This window comes from Salvelinus sp. IW2-2015, unplaced genomic scaffold (genome assembly GCF_002910315.2).
Source record: "Salvelinus sp. IW2-2015 unplaced genomic scaffold, ASM291031v2 Un_scaffold117, whole genome shotgun sequence".
Lineage (NCBI taxonomy): Eukaryota > Metazoa > Chordata > Actinopteri > Salmoniformes > Salmonidae > Salvelinus > Salvelinus sp. IW2-2015.
In genome coordinates, this window is record NW_019942517.1 from 1 (window position 1) to 25519 (window position 25519).

The window sequence follows — 25519 nt, forward strand, 5'->3', positions numbered from 1 at the left end:
CATTAAAAACTAATATCTTATGTTTCACAGTCGTGGCTGAACGACGACATAGATAACATAACATACAGCTCACGGGGCTTTCGGTACATCGGCAAGATAGAACAGCTACCTCCGGTAAGACAAGGGGTGGCGGTCTGTGTCTATTTGTAAATAACAGCTGGTGCACAAAATCTAATATTAAGGAAGTCAATCTCATGATAAACTGTAGACAACACTATTTATGAAGAGTTTATCATCTATATTTTCGCAGCTGTCTATTTACCACCACAAACCGATGCTGGCACTAAGACGTCACTCAAAGAGCTGCATTAAGGCCATAAGCGAACAAGAAAATTATCATCCAGAGGCAGCGCTTCTAGTGGCCAGGGACTTTAATGCAGGGAAACTTGAATCCGTTTTACCTAATTTCTACCAGCATATTAAATGTGCAATCAGAGAGAAAAAAAAAAAACTCTAGACCACTTTTACTCCATTCACAGAGACGTGTACAAAGCTCTCCCTCGCCCCCCATTTGGCAAATCTGACCATAACTCTATCCTCCTGATTCCTGCGTATAAGCAAAAAGTAAAGCAGGAATTACCACTGACTCGCTCAATAAGGAAGTGGTCAGATGACGCAGATGCTAAGCTACAGGACTGTTTTGCTAGCACAGACTGAAATATGTTCCCGGGATTCTTCCGATGGCATTGAGGAGTACACCACATCAGTCCCTAGCTTCATCAATAAGTGCATCGATGACATCGTCCCCACAGTGACTGTACATACCCCAACCAGAAGCCATGGATTACAGGCAACATCCGCACTGAGCTAAAGGGTAGAGCTGCCGCTTTCAAGGAGAGGGCCTCTAACCCAGGACGCTTATAGGAAAACCCGCTGTGCCCTCCGACGAAACATCAAACAGGCAAAGCATCAATAGAGGACTAAGATTAAATCGTACTACACCGGCTCCGACGCTCATTGGATGTGTCAGGGTTTGCAAACTATTACGGACTACAAAGGGGAGCACAGCCATGAGGTGCCCAGTGACACGAGCCTACCAGATGAGCTAAATAACTTCTATGCTCGCTACGAGACAAGCAACACTGAAGCATGCATGAGAGCTTCAGCTGTTCCGGACAACTGTGTGATCACACTCTCCGTAGCCGATGTGAGTAGGAACTTTAAACAGGTCAACATTCACAAGGCCACAGGGCCAGACGGACTACCAGGACGTGTACTCCGAGCATGCGCTGACCAACTGGCAAGTGTCATCACTGACATGTTTCAAGCAGACCACCATAATCCCTGTGCCCAAGAACACCAAGGTAACCTGCCTAAATGACTACTGACCCGTAGCACTCACATCTGTAGCCATGTAGTGCTTTGAAAGGCTCACATCAACACCATTATCCCAGAAACCCTAGACCCACTCCTATTTGCATACCGCCCCAACAGATCCACAGATGATGCAATCTCTATTGTACTCCACACTGCCATTTCCCACCTGGACAAAAGGAACACCTGCGTGAGAATGCTATTCATTGACTATAGCTCCGCGTTCAACACTATAGTGCACTCAAAGCTCATCACTAAGCTAAGGACCCTGGGACTAAACACCTCTCTCTGCAACTGGATCCTGGACTTCCTGACGGGTCACCCCCAGGTCGTAAGGGTAGGTAACACCACATCCTTCAAGCTGATCCTCAAAACGGGGGCCCCCCAGGGGTGCGTGCTCAGTCCCCTCCTGTACTACCTGTTCACCCATGACTGCACGGCCAAGCACGACTCCAACACCATCATTAAGTTTGCCGACGACACAACAGTAGGCCTGATCACCGACAACGATGAGACAGCCTATAGGGAGGAGGTCAGAGACCTGGCAGTGTGGTGCCAGAATAACAACCTACCCCTCAACATGATCAAGACAAAGGAGATGATTGTGGACAACAGAAAAAAGAGGACAGAAAACTCCCCCATTCTCATCGACAGGGCTGTAGTAGAGCAGGTTGAGAGCTTCAAGTTCCTTGGTGTACACATCACCAACAAACTATCATGGTCCAAACACACCAAGACAGTTGTGAAGGGGGCACGACAACGCCTATTCCCCCTCAGTAGACTGAAAATATTTGGTGTGGGTCCTCAGAAGAAAAAAAAAGAGTTCTACAGCTGCACCATCGAGAGCATCCTGACTGGTTGCGTCACCGCCTGGTATGGCAACTGCTCGGCCTCCAACCGCAAGGCACTAGAGGGTAGTGCATACGGCCCAGTACATCACTGGCGCCAACTTTCCTGCCATCCAGGACCTCTATACTAGGCGGTATCAGAGGAAGGCCCAAAAAATTGCCTAAGACACCGGAGAGCCAAGTCTAGGTCCAAAAGGCTTCTTTACAGCTTCTACCCCCAAGCCATAAGACTCCTGAACAGCTAATCAAATGGCTACCTGGACTATTTGCATTGTCCCCACCCCCCATTTTTACACTGCTGCTACTCTCTGTTAATTTTCCACGCATAGTCACTTTACCTCTACCTACATACCTCAACTAACCGGTGCCCCCGCACATCGACTCTGTACCGGTACCCCCTGTATATAGCCTCACTGTTATTTTATTATTGCTCGTTAATTATTATTATTTATTTATTTTAAATTCAGTTTATTTTAGTAAATACTTCAACACTTTTTCTTAACTGCATTTTTGGTTAAAGGCTTGTATAAATAAGCATTTCACTGTAAGGTCTACACCTGTTGTATTTGGCGCATGTGACAAATAAAATGTGATGATTTGATTTGAATTGTTGCATCTCGTGTTGTTGTCCTCCAGTGGCTAGCTAGCTAAAATTAGCCCTTTCCTTGGCATGGATGGAGATAGGGATTTGGACTTATGGTTTTATTTAATTCTCCGTACTAGGCAATAATTATAAAGGGAATTCTGATCCAACCATAAATTCATACATTGTTCCCCTGGACTGAGAGGATGATAGTTCAATAGCTACGTAGCTATACGGAGAAGGCTAATGTTAACTAGCTCACGTTTCCCACGAAAGGAAGTTAGGCTAGCGAGCAAGCATTTTAGCCAGGTAGCCTAGGATAACAAAAAATAAAAGCGTATATTGTATGACAGTCAGACTGTTTCGTCAACATGAGAGGATGGCATTGGCGTTTCAAATTTTATTGGTCACATACACATATTTAGCAGATGTTATTGCGGGTGTAGTGAAATGCTTGTAGTAGGGTGAGTGAACATGTTTTTCTGCATTCACACACACAAATCAGAACCATGGACAGCCACATCATATTTAGCTTACGTTGATTGGACTAAATTGTTTTTGGTATCTTTTAGTTGTCACTGTATTAGACTAAGCATAGATGATTTGATGATGTTGAAATGTTGCAGTTGAAATGGTGCTGGAATAGTGGAGGCAGCTCCTGTTTTCTTTGCGACTTGCGGTAACGCTTCTTTGTTCTAAATCAATAGTTGTTTAGTAGTCAGAAAATGTCGTAAACATTAACTTGCTTGACCATGCTGTAGGTCATGTAACTGTTTGTTACACGCAATTTGCTTTGTGGACTTCAACGGACAGAGGTTACTCTCCGGTTTTGTGATGAAACAAAGGTGGTTGAATTCAGGGGCGCAACTTTGGTTTTAGAAGTGAGGGGGACACTTTCTTAATCCATTCGGATAAATACTCCAAACAGCCTACCCGACCGCTCAGAGGCATCCACATGGTCCTAAAGCACACCGTTGCCTCGTTTTGTTTCACATTTCAATGATAAAAGTGGGTGGGACAAAAATGCTATTTCAGAATGTGGGGGAATGTGATGTCCCCCCATCCCCAGTGAAAGTTGCACCCCTGGTTGAATTTATTCTGCCACTGTCTTTTTATTATCTCGGCCTTATATCACGGTCGCAAGGCATATGAACTAACAGGTTACAGAGCAAACAATGCAATTATCACAACACATAGGTTGTAATATTGCTTTTTTTCCTGGCTTTGCTTCCCCAGTGATTTTACCCATGCACCGCTACAGAGTAGAAGGCAAAAAGTATCCAAACGCATTTGGTGCATCATCATAGTGGTCTCTGACTTGTGGTCAGACTCACTCAGGTGGAACAAACTTAAACGTGTCTTTTTTCCAATGCTGAATTGAATGTGATTGAGAAAACAAAGTGGTATGAATTTGTTTAAAAAAAAAAAAATCGCTATGCCTGTAATCTGATTACAAAATGTTTGCTATGCCTGTTGTATAATCGCCACAGATAAACCAAGTTATAACTGTAACATTCTACTGCATCATTGTATCTTGCCTTGCTAACTTATCCTGGTTAGCCTATGCTAGTTCCCAGTTAATGTAGCCTTGCTACTCATTTTTATACATTGTCCATTACAAATTAATGTATCAGTATTGGGTTACAACATATAGTTCACGTTCCTTGTTTAGCTGTATATTATGTGCTTCCATCACGGTTCCTCTAACTGGTCTAAGCCGTGGTCAGAACAGTATCTTGTACAGGTTTATATTCCATATTATCTTACTTCTATACCTTTTGTTACTTCTATCCCTTTTGTTACTGTGTATGCTTACACCCTGCATGTTATTTGTACCTGTAAATTCCTATTCTACAGTGTTGTATGTAACTGTAGGCCATTAAGGCAGTTCGCCATTTATGCCTGATATTCTCTATGGGGAAATACAGCACCCACTAGGCTGCAGTCCAAACACGTTATTTTTACCCACTCAGCCCTTGGTCTAGCAATTGTCCCTCTGGGAATCCCCAGTGAAACTGGATGCAGTTTGATTGCCATCGGAGCGAGTGAAGAACTTTGGTCACTTGCAGGGTATCAGGATATCACCCACAATTCAATCTGTAGTCACATGTCAAACTCTGGTGGCCACAAAGTTTTACATTTACATCAACAAGGCTGCATTTTCGGCATGTCAGAAAACATTATGAACTTAGCTTGCTAAAAAAATATATAAATTACATTGATTTTAGCATTGGAAAATTGGCGTAGTCTCGTAGTGAGGAGCCTATAAAACGTAGCTAGATTCATAAACATATTTTTTGGAATTCAGATATTAGAGTAAGTTACCAAACTATAAAACTAGCTAGCCAGCTTGTGGTAACTGTAGCTAGCTACCTGACAGGAGTGCTAGCTAGCTACGTTAGCTTACTAGGTACATTGTGCTCTCGAGTGGCGCAGCGGTCTAAGGCACTGCTTCGCAGTGCTAGAGGCGTGACTACAGACCCTGATTAAATAAAAATGTAATAAACACTAATAGCTTTAGGTTGGTTGTTTTTAAGCTCAACTTCAAGATTTCCACCAAGGACATTGAATCTCCGATCATCACTCTCCCTTGCTTGGGCAAGGGACATTTAAAGAACACTCGGATGTGACGATGTAAAACGTCATTCAAGGCCTGAGGGTTAGGGCCTAGGGCTGTCTACTTTGAGTTTGAAACGCAGCCGTTAAGAGTTGTCGTTCTCTAGCGCCGCCCTTTCCGGAATCTTCCCGGATGTCAGTCAGCCTTTGCAATTAGAGCTATTACAGGGCTCGTCTGCAGCCTAGTGGCACAGTTTATTATTGCAATCAATATATGCATATTGTTTACGTGTATCACCTATTATGTATATATCACAGCCACTTATTATGTATGCCTATTTCTTAGGTATTATTGACATTATGTTTATGTATACATTCCTTTCTACTATTTATGCAGATTATTTTCTGTATGTTTATGCATATTACCTATTCTATACTTATGTCAAATTCTTATCTAGTGAATTCATATACATTACTAATATTGTATTATTATTCATTTTCTCAAATAGAAACCACACACATCGTTACTACTATATATTCACCATTATTCTGGTTACTGTGGAATTGAAGTGTTCACAGTGAATCAACGGCTTGCATGTCTTTTTGACCGAAGACACAGGGGCTAGGGTCGCACTATCCCAGGGCATAACGCACATAGTATTCTACAAGCTATGCTGACTGGCAAACAACCACAGCTAAGTTACGTAGCTAGCTATCATCTTTCAAGCTAAATATGGAAAACTGCTTGTGTGTGAATAAAACTTAGGGACAGTTTGGTTATGTTCCCACCATGTCTGCATACCGGACTACCATCTTGATGACGGTCTGCATAGTTCACCAGAGATGAGTTCACAAAGTTAGAGAATTTAATCTGCTCAGTCCACAGCGAGTGGCAAACAGCTCTGACAAAAAGCTGGCTAGTTTGTTTATTTTGCTTCATTTGCGAGAACCACCCAAACTTCAACCTCGCTTCTAGCTTGCCGCCAGCTTAATCCTTGTGGTACATGTCAAACAGTATACCTGTATGAGTTGGCTCAGTTTCTCAGCTGATAAAAAATATATAGTTTGGTTGTTTCCTAAAAAGGGTTTTTCCTGCCCCCATTACTTACTGTTCCTAGATTTGTTTTGGTGAATAGATTCAACTGTTTGTAGCAGCAAACCATTTGAATACAGGCATCAAAATGATTGTGTAAAGAAGGACATACATGGCCCACGGAAAAGGAAAGAACTCACACGAATGGCTTGAAAATACAAAAAATCTGAGACTGTGCATGAGTCACAGTGCGAACAAATGTGTACAGCAACAACAATAACAATGTAAAACAATGTGGAGAATGGGAAAGAAACTAAGCAGGACATTATAGGGAAAAAAACAAAGCAAGAAACTGAACACTTAAAGACGTCACAAATACATAAACTGTTAAAGGGATACTTTGGGATTTTGGCATTGAGGCCCTTCATCTACTTCCCCATTGTCAGATTAACTCATGGATACTATATTTATGTCTCTGCGTGCAGTTTGAAGGAAGTTGCTAACTAGCACAATTGCTAACTAGCGTTAGTGTAATGACGAAGTTTTTGGGCTCACGAAACTACCTCTAACTTCCTTTATACTGGACACAGAGACATAAAAATGGTATCCACGAGTTCATCTGACTCTGGGGAAGTAGATTGCTAAAATCCCAAAGTGTCCTTTTAATGAGGCCCAACTCCCTAGACCAAGTTCAAAGCCAGTGTCGGAGGACAGACTTTTCATTAGTAACTGTGAACCTACGAAAGAAGGGACAGATGTAGAGGTCGGAAAGATGGGGGAGGGGAAGGGGACAGTTCAAAACCCTCTGCTCTCCACATTGTCAAGTCGCTAGGTTTCTTCGTCTCAAAACATTGAGGGAAAAACAACGCTAGAGGGGTTTGCTTTTTTCAAGTGATGGAGAGGAGCAGAAAGCTTCAGTTTCATAAACTGTCAGAAGGACAGGCAGAAACTCAGGCAAGGGTACAAGAAAGGAACGAGGGGGATTCTGCATAAAGAATGAGGGGCATGAGAGAAGGTGGGAACGGAGAGGAGGAATGCTCTTAAGTGAGGAAAGGAGAAGAGAGATTTGACAGCACTTTACCTGCTGGAGAATGAAGGTTTTCATAGCGGCAAGGATGAGGGTAGCGTATTACAAAAGCAGCACAGAGACATGGCAGTAACCCAGTCCAGCGCTGACATAGATGGGGGCTATCACCTCACAGATCTAGGGCTCTCCTAACAATCTCATTGGTCACTGGTTATCAGTTTCAAATATGGCAGTATAATAAGCCATGACGAACCATCTACTGTACACATCAAGAAGGAAATGCTCTAAATATCTAAATAGTAGCCCTGGTCTCAGGAAAGGAATCACTAATCGCATTTAGTAGGCACCATTGAGCGAAAACGTTTTGAAATGGCTGAGATACTACCTGAACATGCCTAAGAAAGCACATTTTCCTTTTCTTAATGTTTTTTGTTGTTGTGCCTACTCAACGCAACCCAGATGTGGCCATTTCAAACAAGTTAGCATCCTTCTATCCTGAAGATCAAGCAGATCAAGTCCCCCCTAGGAATCTAAATTGAAACAATTTTTCAAGATAATTCAGCTTCAACTGAGAGCTGAGAACATAAATCAACGTAGGTGTCCTTTATTCTTAATGAGCGTTTTTAAAACCGTTAAAACACAATCTGGGGCTCTGCTTCCCTTTGCTCTAGGCTTTGATGAATTTCCCTCTCATGCACATACCATCTTATTTGGTCGAGTGAACCCTAAAATGATTTCCTACCCTAAAGCTCGAATTTCCAACATTTGATCCTTACGAAAGTCTGATGCAGAAACAAGCTGTGCATCAAGTCTTCCATCATAATACGACAGATCTGACTCCTAAGACCTCATGGTTAAAAACTAAAAATACTTCTGGACGAAATAAAATGACGGCAAATAAAGACAGAACTCTCACAATTAGGGCTGTTTTGTCTTATTTTATAAATCAGCAATAAATATAAAATTAGCAAACATTCCTATTTGTGAGGGCTGGACTTCTCAATTGCTAAATGAAACTAGCTAATTCTAACACGGACTATATTTTTCCCGAGGTATGCAAGAGCTGTTGTGAATCCACTGAACCCTGAGTCGTTACAGTTGCTATCTCTGTGCGTCAGCGTTGCGTTTGTCGTGAAGCTGAGTTACTGCCGTGTCGAGTACAGACCTAGAATCAATAGATGGGGTAATTACCAAATTCCTCCAGGACAAAGACTCCCTTCACAGTATTGCACTTTTTAATGTGATTCAGCTCTATGAAAACCTAAAACAAAAAACAAACAAAAACAGCAAGACAGAACATTAGCAACTCAATGACAACAGGCTGAAATTAAACATTTCAGATAGAAAATGAACAACGTTAAATTCTCATCTAGTCAATACTAAAAGGGAAAAAGGGATGGTATATGCAAGCTTTTAAACGCTACCAAAAAGAAATAGGAAAGCACAAAACAGAAGTTTCCATGATTGAATGCTTACATGTGCTGGGGTTAGGTGAGTAGAAATGCATTGTGGGAAGGTCTATGATGAAGTGAGTGCTATTAATGACTACTTGCTGAATGAAACTATAATATGGCAATTTGTTCGCACTATAGTGCCTTAGCTATAGTGTGCATCAGCAAAGCTATTGTGAAGCAACAGTGAAGCAATGGTGACTGCTATTAATTCCTGTTTTCCCTACTAATGCAAATGCACTGTGGCCCATGTAATGCTTAGAATACATGGAAATTCCATATGAAAACAGAGATGAGGACACATAAAATAAAGTTTGCCACACACAGCTAAAACAATTGAGGAAAAATAACCCAACCAAAGAATGGCATAACCGCTAACAAATAAACACAGCAGAGGTTGTGTACCTTCCGCTCCTTGCAGGGGGAGAGAGCATGGAAGAGAAACGGTTTGAATTATTATCGGACAGAAGAGCACAAACACTGGACGGCGCACAAAGAGGGCGCTGCACTATCCCCKGAAAAACAATCCACCTAATGGACGGGACTTGACGTATTAACAGCTYTCAATGCCAATATAATATACCCATCACAGAAATTTCTACTGGAATGATAAAGTGCTAAACTACGAAAGGTGGAAAAATAACTACTGAAAGTTGGTCTAGTCTATACTTGTAACAGCTGGTCTTTTTTTGGTTTGTTCCTGGGCCTAACCCAGAAAAWMACAGTTACTACCAGCTTACCAAAACCAATAATAKTACATGATGTAATTACATCATTTCAACCAGTTTTGACTGCTGGGAACCCACTCCCGCCCCCCATGCCCTCCATGCCCCCTCCTCCAGCAACGAGGGCTGGCACCAACAGCTCAGTAGTACAGGTACAAGAGGGCACTCAGCCACAATCGCCTCCCCAACAAAACAGGCTGCCGCCTATAACAACCTCACCCCTCTGTAACATGCCCACGTATTTAACCCTACGGTGCCCCATGTCTGACACTGGAAGCTTGGGTGGGCCTGCACTGGGAAAATGTAATGGGTTGGCCTTAACTATTATATGAAAAAGTTCTTTACAACAAGATTGTTAAGTGTTTTTTGTTGTTGTTTTATTGCGTGAATGATGTCTATGAATATGACATCTACTACTGGTGCTTAAGCTCCTGCAGAGCTGACGGTGGAAAAAGAGGTTTGAATTTGTGGTTTGAATTTGCCAAGCAGCATCTCAATGAGCGCTATGACCATTATCGTACAATTAGGTTGCACAAACGTATGTGTTGTTCCTTAAAAGGTAAGTTAGGTGTCTGTAGTAGGGAAAGGGTTTTACAAACGTATGACTCTTGTACCCTTGTTAAATTCTATATGATGATGACGATGATGTAACTGTTCTTCAACCATAGCTACCGTGTTCTAACCTGTTAGGTGGCTCAAATTAGACCAATGTGTTGAAGTGTTGCATCAAAAAGAAGGCACAATCAAATACACTCTCGATTGGCCGCTGCAATGTCTAGCCTTAATAACTTTCAATTAGGTGCGCTGTGTGATCTAAAGAAATCAAGAAAGCAGTTCAAAAAGATAGGACCTTTCATAAAGAATGTAGTSGTCKAAAACATGATTTTCTATTSTACTACAATTGAGTATTACCTTATGAGTAGGCATTRCCCTGTGWTGATTCAATGCGTTTTTGCCCCAATCCTACAGTGTGATATGTCCAGTGTGTTTCGTCACTTTGCTTATATTAAATGAGTGCCACTCCTATGACCCTCAATCATTGGCGGAGCAATTGTATAATTGTTATTTCAGATCCAAGCATTTCCTTTAGGTCCAAAAAGATCTACTTGTGACAGTCGTGAGGACTGAGGTCAATTATATTCTTACTCAAGTTGATTAAGGATATGGAATTGCCCCACCCCCAAAAGATGTGAATACTTGAAGAGGTATTTTTCATCTAACTTTAATATGCAGGTCAAGGGAATTTAAGGGGACAAAACTTTAAAAGAACAGTAAAATAAAATGGCAATTATTAATGAAAAGTCTTTGCACAAGGTCATCCGTCTTATCTCTGAAATCTCTCTAACACAAACAGAACACTCGCCTTCCCCCCCACACACACGAACAGACGACAAGGTTTGGGCACCACAAGTAAGAATGCTAAGTATTAACATAATATTTATGTATTTTTGAAATGTCCAATTATTATATTTCTTAACCCCTTTTTTCCTCCCCAATTTCGTAATATCCAATTGGTAGTTACAGTCTTGTCCCATCGCAGGCAACTCACGTACGGACTCGAGAGAYGCGAAGGTCGAGAGCCWTGCATRCTCCGAAACACGACCTGCCAAGCCACACTGCTTCTTGACACACTGCTCGCTTAACCCGGAAGCCAGCCGCACCAATGTGTCGTACAYCTGGCGACCTGAAGTCAGCGTGCWWGCCCCCGGACGCCACAAGGAGTCYGTAGAGCGCGATGGGACAAGGACATCCCAGCCGGCCAAACCCTCCCCTAACCCGGACGACGCTGGGCCAATTGTGCGCCGTCTCATGGGTCTCCCGGTTACAGCCAGCTGCGACACAGCCCGGGATTGAACCAGGATCTGTAGTGACGCCTCTAGCACTGCGATGCAATGCCCCGATCGCTGCGCCACTCGGGAGGCCTTTAACAGAAATGTTTAAGTGGATATGTGTTTTCTTCTTGAAACACACATCTTAGTGACTGCACAAATAAAACATAACATCTTTTAAATCATAGAAAGACAAAGCACAAAAATGTATTCTTCCTCTAAGGTCATGATCAAAACGGTGACTGAAGTACCTTCAAAATGTGCTCTGCTTTTGCACTCAATTCAGTAGGCTATAAAATATTTATCAATGTCAAACATAAAAAACCCTAAATGCCTTCTATTCTCTCTCTTTTTTTAAAGGGACCTTAGAGGAAGTGAGCCACAGTTGTGTGTGTGAGAGAAAGAAAATAGAAAAAGAGAAGAATTGAGGTGGGTGGAAAGAGGTTAAGTGGTTTTGCGTGTGTGTATGTGTGCGTGTGTGTATATATTGTATATGTGTGTATGTGGTAATACAGGCCTCCTACCTGGCTGTGCATGAATTTGAGGTTGATGCCTTCCAGGGTGACTTGCAGCAATCCTCCCTCGCCCGTCTTCATGTCCTGCACAGGGAACTCTCCACCCAGCTCTGGACCTATGGAGAGGGGCAGATCGCTTAAACCAAAGGATCCCTCCCCTATCCATTCCGCAGTACATCTCTTTTGAAAAGTGTTAGTGATGACAGATATTAAAGTCTTTACTTGGCCAACTGAGCTGATTGACTCAAAAGGTTATAGAATTTCTTGGATGATAAAGCAGTAATTTAGAGCTCACCTTTACTCAGAGTTATTCCTACACCCTAAATTTATACTTTTCCATAGACTATGAACTATTGCTAACTGCTATTAGCCCTTAGGGCAGTGGTATACAAACCTTTTCATTGGGGACCCCATTTTGTTTGCCAGCATTTCTGGGGATACCATTTTTTTGGACAAATGCAATGACCCAACCTTAAAAATTGGAAAATGTCCATTTTTACATGAACAAATAACCTTCAATTCATTACTTTTCATCTCTCTTATCAAAATGAAAAGAACCCAATTAATACATTTCCTCAGTAACATTCATTTTTAAAATGATCTTTCTCATAAACGTTTGTATATTTTCCCATACAATAATCTGTACTCTTAAAAAAAAAAAAACTCTAATTTTTTATATTTGTATTTTCTTTAATATATTTAGGCAATCCCACTGCTATTCCTCTGCAACTTCACTAGGGGTCCCGACCCAGACTTTGAATACCATTGCCCTAGGGCTATACATTTCCAAACGCAGCGCAATCATACATTGGTGCTGCCTCAAAGAAAGTGTCTAGCCAACGTGCACACATACCTGGTTTAATGCTCTGCTGTCGTGCAGCAGCCCTTTCCATGCTGTCCTTCACGCAGTAATACAATTCACGACACTAGACAAGAAAACATTTGAATTCAGATTATGGACTATGGAATACGAAAAGTGTCTATACAAAGTCTGACACGAAAGTCACCACATTTACAGTCACCTTAATCAGAGGTTCCACTGACACGGATATCATTGTGTTCATAATTGCTAGCCGCATTTCAGTACGCGAAGCGCAGACGGTAGAGGCTCACCTTCTTGGTGTAGAACTTGTTGAGTTGGGTTTCCTGGCCATTGCGTCTCCACAGACACAGCACCTTGGTCTTGGGACAGTAGGTCATGTTAATGAGCTTCTCGTACCACCAGCGCTCATACACTGTGCCGATGTTGCTGCGCAGGACTATGCAGTCGTCACACACCTGAATGGGGGAAATGGACAGAGGCAAAGAAWGCAATTAATTGATATCTACTGTAGAGCTAAACGCTTGATCTACTGAAACAACAAATTGCAGCATTTTGACAGTTCTTAAATTTGATCTATTCAGATACACTTGTCTGGCTTTCATGCATCTCTTGGGCACAATAAAAAAAAACATGAACAAGGACTATGTATAAGGAAGGTCCGGGAAAGTGAATTCTGAAAGTGTCTTTCTCATACCTCCATGAAGAAGATGTCCCCCGTGGTGTCTGTCCCAGCATGCACCACAAAGGTCTGCTTCTTGATGTGACGGCTTCCACTAGGTCTGATGGACAGCTCGCGGCCATTCTGAAATGTGAGTGAACAAGACGTTAAGTTAACCCTTCTCTTACAATTTTTGCGGGGCCCCATGGAAATATAATTAACATAAATAAATCTGTGMCAAAATACATCTGTTTAAGCTAGAGATATGTTTTTTGTTGTTGCATGGGCTGCCTCTCAATCCACCGCATCCGCTGAGATCGCCCTACCACATCTGGGGTGAAAGGTGGCAGAATTAGAAGAACGGTGTTTGTCAGACCACGAGATACTCAGAAAAATCGGTCTTCTCACAAAAACGTTTGTAGCGTCTGAACAGTTTGGCCTATAAAACTATTATGACCCCTCTGTGGAAAGATGACTCTCACGAACCCGATGGTGTTCTCCGTTTTGCTCTACGGAGTTGTGACAGCCCCATCTGCCAATTTCTGTCTGTAGGCTTCAAACAGTTTGGGCTACACAGTGATATGACCCCTCTGTGGAAAGGTGAGTCTCTCACGAACACGTCAAAAGTTTGGACACACCTACCAGTCAAAGGTTTGGACAAACCTACTCATTCCAGGGTTTTTCTTTATTTTTGAAAAAGAGAAGAGAATGCCAAGTGTGCAAAGCTGTCATCAAGGCAAAGGGTGGCTACTTTGAAGAATCTCAAATATAAAATATATTTCGATTTTTTTTTACACTTTTTTGGTTACTACATGATTCCATATGTGTTATTTCATAGTTCTGATGTCTTCACTACTATTCGACAATGTAGAAAAATAGTACAAATAAAGAAAACCCGTGAATGAGTAGGTGTGTCCAAAGTTGACTGGTACTGTACATGTCGGTTGTTTTGCTCTAGGAAGCCCACAAGCCTCATCTGAAGGTCCACATAACCAGTTTTTTTTTTTTTTTAATCATGGAAGTATATATGGAGACTGTTTAGTGACTAAAATAAGGGGTTAAATACATGGAAAATTATAAAACACATTTCCTGATCTTTCTTATATCTCTCAGATATAAGACAGAACTTCCTTTACATTTTTCTAGGGGATTGTTGTTCCATGTAATGAATCTGTTATTCAATGCTTTTCTATGGGCTAATAGAAGTAATGCCAAATCAAATGTTTCATCCCCGGCTTAGACAGGGCTTAGACTCTAGCGGGTTAAACAGAGATACTGTCTCAGCAACACTGATATTCTCACACACACTAAAAACATGTGTTGCATAAAATGATCTGGCTTGAAGGACCATATAAAACTTTGAATCTATATGCCACTTGGTAGAACAGTTGACCGCCTTAGTGGCTCCTGTTTTATTGAAGAGAGAGAACCRTTGGTGCCTTCTTACCAAATTAGCCAGTTTGTCCAGACACTCGTTGATCTCCTGGCTGTGGCTGAGGCCGATGTGGGACTTCCCCATCAGACGCCTCACCTTCTTCCTGATGTCATTCTTGCTCACCTGGACAGACAGAAACGGACAAACAAATTTCGCAAGACACATTGGAAAATATACGATGCCTACCTATCTTAACATTTGTAGTTGCTGCAGTTGACATACGGGGGTTACGGAGTKAAACATTGTGTATGATAGGCCCACCTTAACCATTAGCATGTAGGCGATCATATTYTGCAGTAGAGTAGCTAYCAGCCTGTCCTCATCGTCCTCCAGGCGCTTACGGTCGTGGTCCCCGAGTGACAGGTATCTGTGTAAACAGTGGTAACCATCAGCCTCTAAACAGGAAACACAGCTATACAAGGATGGCTGACATTTCAAAAATACAGATCCACTCTAATAGGCAACTTGTACCTGTCAATCATCTCTTGAGGTCCCTGGTCCATGCCCATCCCCTCCCTCTCCAACATGACAGCATCCAAGTAAGCATCCTCCCAGAACTGGACCTGGTCCCACAGTGTAGAGCGCTCCTTACCTACACAAATATAAACACACACTGCTTATCTGTGTCCAAAAGGACACACACAAACACATCATGACCACAATCACAAGGGCACACAAAAACACAAAACTAGTGTTACTGTACAAAATCATCACGAGGTCAAAATCCCCTTCACACTGACAACTACGTCACCCCACACTCGCCAGTAGACATGCATTAACAGACACATGATCCCACAGAACCTTACATAACTGCACACACGCACACGAACACACCTGACCTTGTGATTGTTGAAAATGTGTTTGTCAACCAAGAGACATTTTCTCTTGTTTACTTATTCATAGGAGCCGTGCTACATTGTTTACAATACAAACCCCTCAGTGTGATGGGAAATCCAGTGGTGGTAAAGATCAAAGCACCACATCAAAGCACCAGACAATACACAAGTGAGCACCAGAGCCCAGGTGGGCATTGCATCCAAGCATAAACATAGAAGGTCAAAAGATGAAAGAGGTCAGCCCTACTCAGAGAGAAGGTTTCCATGGCAGCATCCTCCAGCTGGTCCCACATGGAGCTCTTGTCGCGCCCTGCAAGGCGTTCCCGGGACACGCAGCAGGGAGGAAGAGGAGCAGCAGAGCAAAGAGGGTTAAGCTCAAAGCTGAGTGGGTTAATGGCAAGCCAAAAGCAGAGAGAGAGGAGTGAAAGGACAAAAAAATTGACCCAGCCTCATTCACTTCAGACCTACCTTCACGCTTTATAGTACAGTTCATGCAGTGTTAGTCAAATAGTGAGACAGAGTTTTAGATAAAGAGTTTGACGAATCATGTATATATGTAGCTGGAAACGGCAGATTTATGGAATATCTACATATGCGTACAGAGGCCCATTATCAGCAACCATCACTTCTGTGTGCCAATGGCACGTTGTGTTAGCTAATCCAAGTTGATCATTTTAAACGCAAAACACCAGTCTCAACAGTGAAGAGGGGACTCCGGGATGCTGGCCTTCTAGGCAGTTGCAAAGAAAAAGCCATATCTCAGATTGGCCAATAAAAATAATTGTGTACCATTGGTACACAGGAGTGATGGTTGCTGATAATGGGCCTCTGTACGCCTATGTAGATATTCTATAAAACTCTGCCGTTTCCAGCTACAATAGTAATTTATAACATTAACAATGTCTACACTGTATTTTTTATCAATTTTATGTCATTTTAAAATCGACAAAATTTGCTTTTCTTTCAAAAACAGGAAGATTTCTAAGTGACCCCTAACCTTTGAACGGTAGTGTATACACACACACACACATACAGTACCAGTCAAAAGTTGACACACCTACTCATTCAAATCAAATTGTATTAGTCACATGCGCCGAATATAACAGGTGTTGCAGTGAAATGCTTAAAAATACTGATAAGAAGTAAAAGTAACAAGTAATTCTTCTTTATTTTTTACTATTTTCTACATTGTAGAATAATAGTGAAGACATCAACACTATAAAATAACACATATGGAATCACGTAGCAACCAAAAAAGTGTTATATTTAACTTAACAAGACACGTCTGTTAATTGAAATGCATTCATTGAAAAGTGGGTTGAGAATGCCAAGAGTATTTTGAGTAGGTGTGTCTAAACTTTTGACTGGTACTGTATATCTGTGTTTTGCCTTATAGGAAGGATTCACTTTAAAAAGGTAGACTTCGCGAGATGACGTTACAACGAGCAGCACCGCAGATATGAGATGAGCACGATGCAAGACAGCAGACACGTTTAGCCTCGCGCTTCAACGCTCTTAGATGTGGAAATTGACCTAATATTTTGTTTACTTTGTGCATGCAACATCTTGCTGAGTCTACTACATATTTACTGTAACTTTTTACCACAAAGTTGAACAGAGGGAGACTAAAGAAGACACGAGTAGATATTAAACCATAGCCTTTCTAAAACATCAGCCATCTTGGAACATACCCAGCAGGCCATCACACAGGTAAATCCTCATGCTGATGTCCTCCAAGGGCTGGGCGGGAGGCCCCTTAGCCAGGACAGGCACAAGTTTTGCCTTCGCCTCCTTCACACCAGGCTTCATCTTTTGGGTCTTACCCTGGGCAAACACCACAAAACATAAATCATGGGGTAATTTCATCTTGCCAAAGATAGTCAAAAATTGGAATCACCCCTCAATCCTGCATTTACAAGATTGACATCCACAGGTAGACTTCATGTCCCACAGGGAATGCATTCGCACATCTAGAAAACACCCCAAAAACAAAACAATTGCACTAATATTAACTGGTGAATCAAGCAGTGTGATCAGCCAGGAAGTATTTTCCACTCACAAACACTGAGCTGGTGGCCGGGTTGGTCTCAATCTCGCTGTCGGACAGTGTTCCCCTGGAGAGGTTGAGGTGGGGGGCTTGCCTGCCACCCAAGCCCTCCCCAGCGGTGCTACTCAAGTCACTGTCAGCTCCCAGCGTCTCCCCTGAGCTGTTACTTATCTGGAAGTGTCAGGGGTCAAAGTGTTAGGAGACTAGTGAATATCAGGCATACAGATACACAGAGAACTCACACTGAGTAAGGCTAAGGCTAAAAGACACACAGGATGTGTTCGACTAAGGCCAAAAGAGACAAGAGTTAGATCAGTACTCCTCAACCCTGCTCTTGGAGAGCTGTTTTTTTTGAGAATCACTGAGTTACACTAAGGCTAAGAAACACTGGGGATGAGGTAGATTAGTATGACACGTACGGTTTTGGTAAGAGCCATTGTGCCAGGCTGAGACAAAGCAAGACAAGAGATGAGTAGGACCAAAGTTAACAAAGACTAGAAATTATTCAAGCTTGGAATTTGGTAAGATTGGGAAGCAACCTGTTTGGGATAAGTGTTACTGGGGATGTATGGCTTGAGCTTGAGTGTAAACCTTGTAAGACTAGACTAAGGATAGAAATCACACTTTGGGAGTAAGCGGTCCTTGGGATGAGTCACACGGAGGTAAGGTTGAGAGGGGTTTAGGATTGGGGTGAGATTGTTTCTCTGTATTGGCCATGCCCTACCACTGTGCTGGCCTCTGAGTCCTGGCTGGTGCTTCTGGTAAGGACTGGTGGTTCAGTGCTGGTCACAGACTCTGTGTCACTCTTCTGCAAAGCAAGACCAAGAAAAAGAGAGGTGAGCAGACAGAGGCATATAGAAACAGTGGAAATGAACTTCTTTTCAAGGGCCGTAGTGACTCCTGTTTTTTGTCATCTCCTTAATACTAATTCACAAGTCCATGCCATCAAAACCCAAACACTCAGTCTACAACCCTGGTTGCCCAGGTCTATATCAGACTCAGATTAAAAGGCAAGAATGAGAATCAGCAGATATTGTGGCCCTCAAGCGCCAGAGTTGGGAGATAACCGACATGAAAAATGTCAGATTCCACGTGCTTCGCTTAGTTACAAGAGCTGGCTTTGGAAAATAACAGACCTGYGATCCGGAGGTGATGCTGAGGCCACTGTCAGCACTGATCTGGGACTTCTTCTCCTCCGTGTCGGTCAGCTCAGGGTGCTGTTTCTTAGCCCCCTCCGCTCCTGCAGGATACATGTTGTTGTCAGCACGGGTGCCATGGGCACTTCCACACTGCCCCCTTACTGAGTGTCACATGATTGGCAACTGGCAGAGAGGTGGGGGGGGTGGTGACCTAACTGCTATTGAAAGGCTCGCACACGTCGCACTGAATGTGGATTTAGCGTTCGTCTTCCGATCTGACTGACGACACTTTTCACACGATTCTCCATGTGAAATTGGTGCGCACTCGGTTTGCAAATTACGTTCAGAGGTGCAAGGTACTCTCTGCCTGCAAACGCTATTGGTGTGTCTGACCTCGAACACCATAACTTTGACCGGAAAAACTGGCCCTAAAATAGGGACACTTCCATTCAGCCGGAGGATCTTGTCTTTCTTTTTTGTTGTGGAATTCAATGAACAAAAGTAACAACAGCTATGTTGTTTTTTTAATATTCAGGAAGCATAAAAAAAWGAATAAATAACAATAGCTCATGTTCAGTAGGCCAAAACAGAAGTAAATAGCCCAAAACAGAGAGATACTATCTCATTTGTTTTCGGTTGCAAAACATTGGTACGTGTGCCCTAATGAACATGATCCAGTGGTCAGCTTTCAAAGGACCAATCATGTGACTTTTTAGAGGCAAGTGGAGAGTGCAAAATCAGTAGGAATATTGATGGATGTAGATCAAACTGTAATTGACAAAAGGCAGATACCAATATAAAAAGAGGTCAAAGTTGACATACAGACTCAGGCAGTTAGACATGCAGACAAACTGAGGGACAGTCAAAATAGGGGACCATTTTCTGCACAAGTTTGCTTTTAGACAAGCATTGAACAACAGCACTTTTGTTAATATATCAGTCAGTTGTTGCAGAAACACCTGGTTATGACTCACATAATGCACCTCTAGGAACATTTTACTACAATGAAACAAACGCTGGCCTGCAATCTGTACATTTTGAAGAGTCCAGGATATCAAACCTTTACATTGGAAGAAAGTACAGTCAATTATAATAGTTCAATGCAAATGTAACCATGACTTCTGTGATACATTTGGTCATGCAGCCAAGAAACCTGCAAGCAGTGTTTGTACTCTAACAAACTATTATGTATTCATTCATGGCTCAGCTATCTGATTTGGGGAAAAAAGTACAATTTACCTTCTGGCCGTGAAGTGATTTTCCAGAAAAGGACATTTGTTAAATGAAATGCCACAACTGTCTTAACCTTGACAGAACCTCAAGAGCCCAGGAAAAACAGGGAACGATTGGGTATGTGTCAGACAGACTACGTTTCCAACGACTATTTCACAACTCAGGGAATAAGAATGGAACGAGTTGTTGGCAAACATATGACAGAGTATCTCTATGGAGAGTAAGAGACTCACTAAGTTATGACTCCTGATTTGAGATATGCAGGCGTAACTCAGTTATTCCACTGATACCCAAAATGTACAAACCGTTACGAACACACCTCAAATCAAGATTATAGACCTAGTCCTAGAATCATTATCCATGTCAACATGATCACTTATATTAACTATTTAAATCATTTGTGACTAATAAACATAAGTAGGTCGGGGAAAGGTGGAGAGAAGGGCGTGGAAATGTTAAGAGCTGGCAGTTATGCAATACCCCCAGTCTTTTTTGTGTGTGAAAAATATCTTACTCTGTTGTTTTTCCATAGCTTTTTGCTTATCCTTTTCATGGTGCCTGCTCCACAATTCTACCCAAGATGCATTGCAAGCAAGGAGAGAAAGACAGAGAGAGTGTCAGAGAGCTGGTTGAGTAGGCAGGTATGGAGGATGAGCATTAGATAAACCATAACATAAAACAAAATTAGGCATTCAAAAAATCTGTTATTTTAACAATTGAGGATGTTTTGTAATGTCTGAGAGTAGTCACATTTCAGCTTGGCAATATGGAACACTATGACATAATTATATGTATGCAAAGTTTGATCCATTGCCAGTTACTGCTACTGAGGTGTAACATTACAACACACCCAACACTCCTGGACCATGGTCCTGGAGAACCACACAAGGTGGAATACTGGGGTTCCTTTCAAATGTTCTGTGACCGAGGTGCTAACTTATTGGCTAGCAGTGTGTGGCTCTCCAGAACCAGGGTGACTGAGGCAGCAGGGCTTTGTGAAGGGCATGGAATGGGGGTGGAGTGGCCAGCCAGCTAGCCAGCAGGTTGAATGGAGCTGTTGCAGAAGCAGGGGTGCAAGTCTCAAAAAGACATTCCGTAGAATTGAAGCTGCATCTTCCCAAAGAGAAAAAAGGGGCTGGTGAAGTGAGCTTAGGTTGGGAGATTGAGGGAGTTGGGTGAATCTGTCCCCTGTATACAGACCCAAAGTAACATTTGAGATAGTAGAACGGTGGTCGAAAGGYGAAGCAATGCATCGCTCCTTTTCCACGATGTTCAGTGTTAATTAGCCCTATCCCTCAGCTAAACTCCAACCGTGGCTTGCTAACGGTGAGCATGAAATTTGTCTCTTCCTTGGGCCTGTTTACTGGGGAGTGACGCTCCACCCMCCATGCTAGAGCMGAGAGAGCTGCTACTTGTACAGCGCGCTTTAAGGAAACCTGCAGTAAAGGCAGAGACAGGTCTTCAGACTCCTTAGCACGGTACTGCAGATTTTGAGTTGAGAAGACAACGGAAAACGAAGACATGCAGTCAAGGTGCTAGAAGGCAAACAAAGGAGGACTCCACGAGAGGAGGCGGCAAACTGGGGCACTCAACATTCAGAGAAGGGTGGGTGGGGAGGGACACAACACATCCAGGCCGTGGGTGGTGGGCTCAATGCAAATATTTCACACACGCCTACACCGCTCAAGGCTGTTCCAATCTCGCACACATAGCAACATATTATCCAAGGCCAGATCTGGAATTCAAATGTGGTTATTTGTCAAATTTAATTAAAGTTGCATGATGTGCAAATATGCAACCTGTGTCCAAATATTATGGCAAACCAGCATATTGTATTTACGTTCTAAATATATTTCAGAGTTTTACAGCTTTAAATGCTGACCATTGGGCGCACATCACTGGTGTGGGTCAAAGTGAATGGAATATCATAAGGGGCTCTTTTTTAATGGAAGGGAAAGCACGCCCCTTGTTGCCTGGTTGGAGAGAGGTGGGTCAAGGGGTAGGGCAGGGTTTAGACTGGTGAGCAGGGGGGGCAAGGGGTGCTCTCAGAGTGCATGCAAGGGGGGATGGGGTGGGGTACACACCAATGGAGGCAATAAAATTCTCCTCGTTCAGACTCCGGGTGTCAAAGTGGCGGGTGCCTTTGCCCCCCGAGGTGGGGTGCGACAGTTGGAGACGGGGAACCAGGAGGAGCCCCGGGGGCTTGGTGCCCTCCATGCGGGGAGATGGGCTCCCTTTGCTGCCCGGGCTGCTTGCAGCGTCACTGGGGCTCTGCTTGCGCTTCTCTGGGTCTACTGAGGCCACCAAGAAGGAAAAAGGGAGAAGAATAGGGAAGAAGGGGAAGAGATAGTAACGAGAGAAGAAACAGTGTAGAGTTGCAGTGGGAGGTTTGAAGGTTAGAATAGACAGTTGTTTGTAGGGGTGTGAACATTTAAAACGCTAAAATGAAATTGGGTTCCTTAACATTTAGAATAATCCCAAACCGAAAAAACATGTTTTGTTGTCCCCCCCACATAATTAAAATAGCAGTGCAGTGATCACAAAACATATTTATATATTATTAATATGTTATAGCCTAACTAGAAAAGTTGTGTAATTTAATTTAAATATAACTTTAGTCTACTTTGGTGAATTTGCGAGGCATGCAAGACAGATTACCAAGACATATAGATGGGTTAGCTGACACGAAAACGATGCGCATACGTCCGTGAGTTGTGATTGAGGTTGGCCAGATAGCTACCAACACTGACAAGAAACTGCCATTGTAAGTAACTCATTGTAAGTAACTAATTTCAGCTAGTTTCATCTTGTTCTTGTTTTGAGGTATTTTGACATATTTTATGTCAATGCAAATATGGCAAAAATTCACTAGCTTAGCTAATCGTCAACTGTAAAGATGTATTTGAGAGACAACAAGTGCTCATTGTGCAAATGTATTTATGTTTTCAATAAACATTGGAGACTAAATATAGTTTACATGTCAACAATCTAAGCCAACCCAGTCTGTTTTGCCCATAGTTGCTAAACAACCAACCCGTCTATGCACAAKATTTTTGCTGCCGGCCCCCTCCTCGCTCTTCATCACGCTGGCTCGCCTGTAACTATTTGGACTAATGATTACACACACCCTTGCTCTTTCTCTTCGTTAGTGATACGAGTGTGTTCAGTCTTCGGTCTGTTGCGTGTAGAATATCCTAGCTTATTAATTGATGATAGGCCCTGCTTTACTGAAGTTGCGAGACATTGTAAGCCAAGAAATACAGCTTTTGATTGCCGATYCATAGGTCTAGTGCACGGTTCTGACTATCTGCCTGGTGACCGACCTGCCTATACTGTGCCCCTCCCCTCTCTCTCCATCCCTTGCTAGCTATCTATGAAAGATGCGAGTGTTTGTATTCTTGGAAGTACGGCAACTAATCAGTTTCTTCCGTTCCAAAAATACTGAATCTTAGGAGTCGAATCTTAACACTAAGAYATGTGAGTCGACACGCAAGGAGTCGAGGAATCAATTATTTTGGAGTCGACTCTCCACCACTACGTCATCGTCGTTAACAGTTGGAAAAAAAGCAGAGAAAGGCAAGCAACAGCAGCGAAGTCCTGTATTGCAATACTTTAAGAAGTTAGATGAGGAAGGAAATGTAAACTTTGCAAAGTGGAATTGAGGTACAGTAATGGTAGAAGAGGTGCAATGCTTAAACATCTGAAAGGGACGCACTGAGACCCAACCCATTGCTGGCAGCAGCGAAGCTGCACTGTGAATTTGAGWGGAATTTTATTAAACGTTATCGTTTGTCATATCCCTAGTTGTTTTGTCTTCTGCTCTTATGACCCAAATTTGCTCGGTGAATGCTTAAACAAACTGCAAAAGTCACCTAAAAATGAAGCATGCGTTGGCGGTACTGACTCAGAGAGATTAAACCKGAACTCACTGCTGTAAAAACATATTGCTTACTTTTCAAATGAGTTGCTAGAAGAAATTCTCCAGATTGCACTCCATTTCCTATCCAATACTTACGTTGCCTTTAAATAAGTGGAGTATATGAAACGCTGATAAGCACTTTCAAACAAGAATCAAGCATCAGTACCTTTCATTTTTTCAGAGGAAATAGTTAAGTCATAGTTTTGGGAGGGGGAATGACATGCTGATTGAATGTGTCCGTTGAGAGAAAATMTCGACACTTTCATTCGAGTATAGGTTTCTGAACGTTACCTTTGGTTTGGTAGTGGGTGCGTGCTATTTCCAGCAAAACGAAGACGCTGGCCATGCCTCCAAGCCCGGCATTGGTGTARGAGTGTTCCAGACTAGAAACGGTGCACTTCAGTATGTCTAACATGCCCTTGTACACCTTCCTGCTAATCTCCTGAAGAGTAGAACACACACAGAGTTTAATTGTAAGGTGTTATTTAATTAAAATGTTCTTTCTCCCCCTCTCTTGCCCCATTCCTTTCTCCCCACCTGGGTGGGTGGAGCCACTCACCACATCACGGATGACCTCRTGCCTGACATCCTCCTCTGACTGGACGGCCCGGTTCAGCTTGCTCAGCACGAAGACGCGTAGCTGCTCGTTCTCCAGCAGGCGGCGCACCTTCTTCATGTTGAGCCAGCCCACYCCTTGGCCCTCCAACACGCTCTGCACCACCTCCTTCAGGAACTGCTGGTTCTCACTGGGACGGACACAGCTCTGGTTCAGTCACTCCGATCACACTCCCCTTTTTTGTATGTCACCATTGGCTCTTAAGTTAGACAACCCTTCTCCTAAAGGGGATTGATATATTACCTATCCAGGTCTGTAATTTGACATTATATTGAAAGTTTATGACAACCAGCTTTTGCTTTTGATGGCCAACATTATACCATGAAGACATTATGCCATGAAGGTGGTAAACTAATTGAAATAAATGTCAGTCAGCGTTAGTCAGTCAGCAATGTCCTGGTAATACAGTCTCATAGGGGTCTGTTACCTGGTGTTGTTGGCACGACCCTGGGGAGAGGGGGACTCTCTCTTGACCGTGGGACTGTGCTTAATGACCGACGACTTCTGGTCAACGAGGGCCCTGGGGGGACCGCGGGCGCCTCCTGCAGGAGCCATATAGAACAGTGAGGTCTCTAGTAAATACCATGGAAAGCACAAAACCATAACAAACGACAAGTCAGAGACATACAAACAGAAATACTAGCTGAATTGATACAGGATGAGCTTATACACTTCACTGCAAAGCCCCCAAATCACACTACGATGTACTAATTAGATAACCACATCAAAGACTAATAGACAAAGAAGATGGGACCCATCCTGCATATATGAAAGGACACACACACATTTTCAGGGGCAGGGACACTAGCTAATGACTAGCTGAGCTACAGGTTTCATATTCAGACACTAAAAGATGAGGGACAGATCAAAAGGGACATCACTCAGAAGGAGTCAAAATGGCGCTGTGTTTGGGCATCACACATTAGCAGATG

The 25519-nt window shown here is 42.8% G+C and overlaps 1 protein-coding gene across 6 annotated transcripts; it reads right to left on the reverse strand.

Annotated features, from left to right (window-relative positions):
* Nucleotides 1-8279: 8279 nt before the first annotated feature.
* Nucleotides 8280-25456, reverse strand: LOC112068158 (MAP kinase-activating death domain protein-like). 6 transcript variants are annotated; one of them, XM_024135219.2, is made up of 18 exons: nucleotides 25015-25456; nucleotides 24531-24717; nucleotides 24263-24413; nucleotides 22137-22343; nucleotides 20567-20623; nucleotides 18817-18920; nucleotides 18405-18488; nucleotides 17693-17851; nucleotides 17325-17457; nucleotides 15881-15943; nucleotides 15269-15389; nucleotides 15059-15164; nucleotides 14810-14920; nucleotides 13399-13506; nucleotides 12995-13159; nucleotides 12735-12807; nucleotides 11891-11997; nucleotides 8280-8622 (listed from the first exon to the last, which is right to left on the reverse strand). In XM_024135219.2, exons 1-18 carry the CDS (start codon nucleotides 25188-25190, stop codon nucleotides 8533-8535), a joined length of 2202 nt encoding a protein of 733 aa, XP_023990987.1. In that variant the 5' UTR covers nucleotides 25191-25456; the 3' UTR covers nucleotides 8280-8532. The 6 variants fall into 6 exon arrangements, with proteins under 6 accessions (XP_023990987.1, XP_023990982.1, XP_023990988.1 ...); XM_024135214.2 differs by having other exon boundaries at nucleotides 22137-22346; XM_024135220.2 differs by lacking the exon at nucleotides 20567-20623 and having other exon boundaries at nucleotides 25015-25455.
* Between the last annotated feature and the right edge of the window lie 63 nt (nucleotides 25457-25519).